Source organism: Austrofundulus limnaeus, unplaced genomic scaffold (genome assembly GCF_001266775.1).
Source record: "Austrofundulus limnaeus strain Quisiro unplaced genomic scaffold, Austrofundulus_limnaeus-1.0 Scaffold108, whole genome shotgun sequence".
Classification (NCBI taxonomy): domain Eukaryota; kingdom Metazoa; phylum Chordata; class Actinopteri; order Cyprinodontiformes; family Rivulidae; genus Austrofundulus; species Austrofundulus limnaeus.
Window position 1 is genome coordinate 741,563 of NW_013952510.1, and position 3,016 is coordinate 744,578.

Below are 3,016 nucleotides of genomic sequence, written 5' to 3' on the forward strand. Positions count from 1 at the left end.
GTGTGTGTGTGTGTGTGTGTGTGTGTGTGTGTGTGTGTGTGTGTGTGTGTGTGTGTGTGTGTGCGTGCGCGCGCGCACGCTTTGGCTGCAAGGTAACAGCACACTTTCTTACAAGAGCTTAAGCTCCATTTATGTTCTACTGTAAAAAAGTAAAGCCATTAATATTGACTTTACTGTACACTCAACAACTCTTTTAGCTTATTAAGTGCTAGTGCATTAGCATTAAAATATTTTTTTACCATGCAGTTATAAAATGTCCTGTGCTTTGTCATGCAGCTTTGAAATAAAATATTTCAATGTCACACTGTAATGTGCAACTCATTCAGGAATGGTGTGCTTTGACATTAGGTAGTGGTCCATGCTCCACTGGATGCATGGAAAAGCTGCTGCAAAACACTGGAAAAGTTTTGGCAAAGAACATGAAAGAATTTGTTTTTCTTTAGTGCTTTATTACTCAGGAAACATCATTCAAAGTTTGAACAGGTCACAGGAAGTTTGAGTTTATAAAGTGGTATTTTTATGTTGYTGCTCACTAACTGTAAACTTTTATGATTTCTCCAGATTTTTCCACAAAATGTTTAAAGGACGGTTTGTGATGCAAACCAATTTTAAATGTATCAAATCTTTTAAAACAAACTGTTTTGAATACAAAAACTGTTTTTAGGTACATACAGTACACAAGGTATGTAAAAGTATGCCTTGAAACCTTTGGCATAACAACTACATGCAATGTGTTGCAGTGACAGTGCCTCACCACATTTTAGTTAGTTTAGTTAAAAACTGCCAAAGTTCATTTCACTATGGCATACTTTCAAACTCTGATTTTGCTCAAACATTTAGCTCTCAGACACCCACTTTGGATGTTATCATCCATTAAATGGACGTTACTAGTCGTTATCAGTTCCATAGAATGGCTTCAGACTATCCCGACTGTGCCGCCTAGTGGGTTCTCCGTCCCATAGAATGGCTTCAGACTGTCAGCTGGTTAGTAGGAGGCATAAAACCACTAAGGTTTTTTATGCAATCTGGTTAATATGAGGCATAAAACCACTAAGGTTTTTTATGCAATCTGGTTAATATGAGGCATAAAACCACCAAGGGTTTTTATGCAATCTGGTTAATATGAGACATAAAGCCACTAAGGTTTTTTATGCAATCTGGTTAATATGAGGCATGAAGCCACTAAAGTTAATTTTAGAGAAAATGACATGGGCAACGATAAAGTAGACCGGACTCCGGCGGTAGCAGATTGTTGCGTTCCAACATAAGTGGCACTGGTAACCCACTAGGGGGCACTGTCCGGACAGTCTGAAACCATTCTATGGGACTGATAACCTGCTAGACAGCACAAGTCTGAAGCCATTCTATGGGACTGATAACCACTAATAACGTCCATTTAATGGACTGATACCATCTGAACCAGCTGTCTCAGATATGAGCTGGGCATCAGCTTCAGCTACAATGTCACCTGATTTTAGCTTTGTATTTGTACAACTGATAGACTATATAATTTTAGAAGCCATTTTTGTTGTTTTACTAAGATCATGCTGCTGTGGTAATCATCACATCAACTCCAAAAGTGAATTAATTGTAGATATCAACACAGCTCTTTTGCTAATGGTACAGAAAAATGCACAACCTGAGGAAGACGATAACCACTTAGCCTTTGACAGCAGATGATAAGAATAGCTTGCTGTGATGATCTAAAACTATAATCCTAAACAAGTGATGTTTCTTGTTTTTGTAGGACCTCTCTATGAAGTTGTTGGAAATACAAGCTCTCATTCAAACGATGGAAGCTCCCCTCAGATTCTGCTCCTGAACCCCTTTGTTTATTTTGGACATCCTTACACTCAGATATATGTATGTTTTGTGTTTGTCTTTAAATTTATTTTATTGTTACAAGTGTTTAAATAAAAAAAGATTAAAATCAATTTAAGAAAATACTAACTTCTGATTTTTTTTATTTTATCGAAGGTAAACCATAATGGTCACCTGACTTTTAACACACCATGGTCTAGTTATATTCCTCAACAGTTTCCAATGAATGGAACCAGAGACATCATTGCTGCGCTCTGGACAGACTTAAATAATCAAATCAACGGKGACATCTATTATGCTCAGTTCACCAGTGGCCATTTACTCCAACAAGTGACACAGGACATTGATGAATACTTCCCAGAACTTGACTTTAAAGCCAAATGGATCTTTATTGCAACATGGTACGGTGTTGCCTATTTCGAAGACCCTGGATCAGTAAGTGATTTTGTTTTTCTATTGATATAGAAGCCATGTTGTCACATCAAACAATACAGCTTTTATCTTTTTTCTTTTTACTTATGATGTATTCACAAAGATTTATTTATTTGATTAATTAACTTATTTTATTATTTTTTTTGCCAGCGAACAACATTTCAGGCAGTCTTGGCTTCTGATGGCAAATTCTCATTTGTGATGTTAAATTATGGTTATCTAGATTCTACATTAAGGAATGTACAGGTCAGAGGCATTTAAATTATAGCTGTTCATTTTAAAATAAGCTTTAACTGCCATTTTTATGAGAGCGTAAAATAATGTATGTGATAAAATAAATTTTAACTGTGTGTCATAATTTTAGGCTGGATATGACACAGTTAATTCCACTCAATACGTCACCCTCCCTGGCTCATTCTCAAGGAATGCAACTGGCAACAACTCARTTTTCAGCCACGGCAGTAACGTCAACGTACCTGGTCGGTGGGTTTTCCGTGTAGATCAGGGGCCAGCAGGTAAGACAAGTCATTGAGTCAAAAATAACTTTATCATATTAATGTACACATTATGAAACTGTTAAAATTACAACTAAAGCTCAGTTTGTTTCACTGTAAAACAGTGAAGCCAATAAAAGAAGCTCCTCCGTTTTATAACTTACTGAATTTTTTTCATACTTCTCCATCCATCCATCCGTCCATCCATCCATCCACCCATCCATCCATCCGTCCATCCATCCATCCATCCATCCATCCATCCATCCATC

General features: G+C 36.9%; 1 protein-coding gene across 1 annotated transcript in view; it reads left to right on the plus strand.

Moving 5' to 3' along the window:
• LOC106521352 (alpha-tectorin) overlaps positions 1-3,016 on the plus strand; it is a 45,802-nt gene that overhangs the window by 28,793 nt on the left and 13,993 nt on the right. Inside the window, exons 29-32 of the mRNA XM_014013886.1 lie at positions 1,748-1,863; positions 1,978-2,256; positions 2,404-2,499; positions 2,618-2,768. Of these exons, the coding sequence (XP_013869340.1) occupies positions 1,748-1,863; positions 1,978-2,256; positions 2,404-2,499; positions 2,618-2,768 (642 nt within the window). The remainder of the gene's footprint in view (positions 1-1,747; positions 1,864-1,977; positions 2,257-2,403; positions 2,500-2,617; positions 2,769-3,016) is intronic.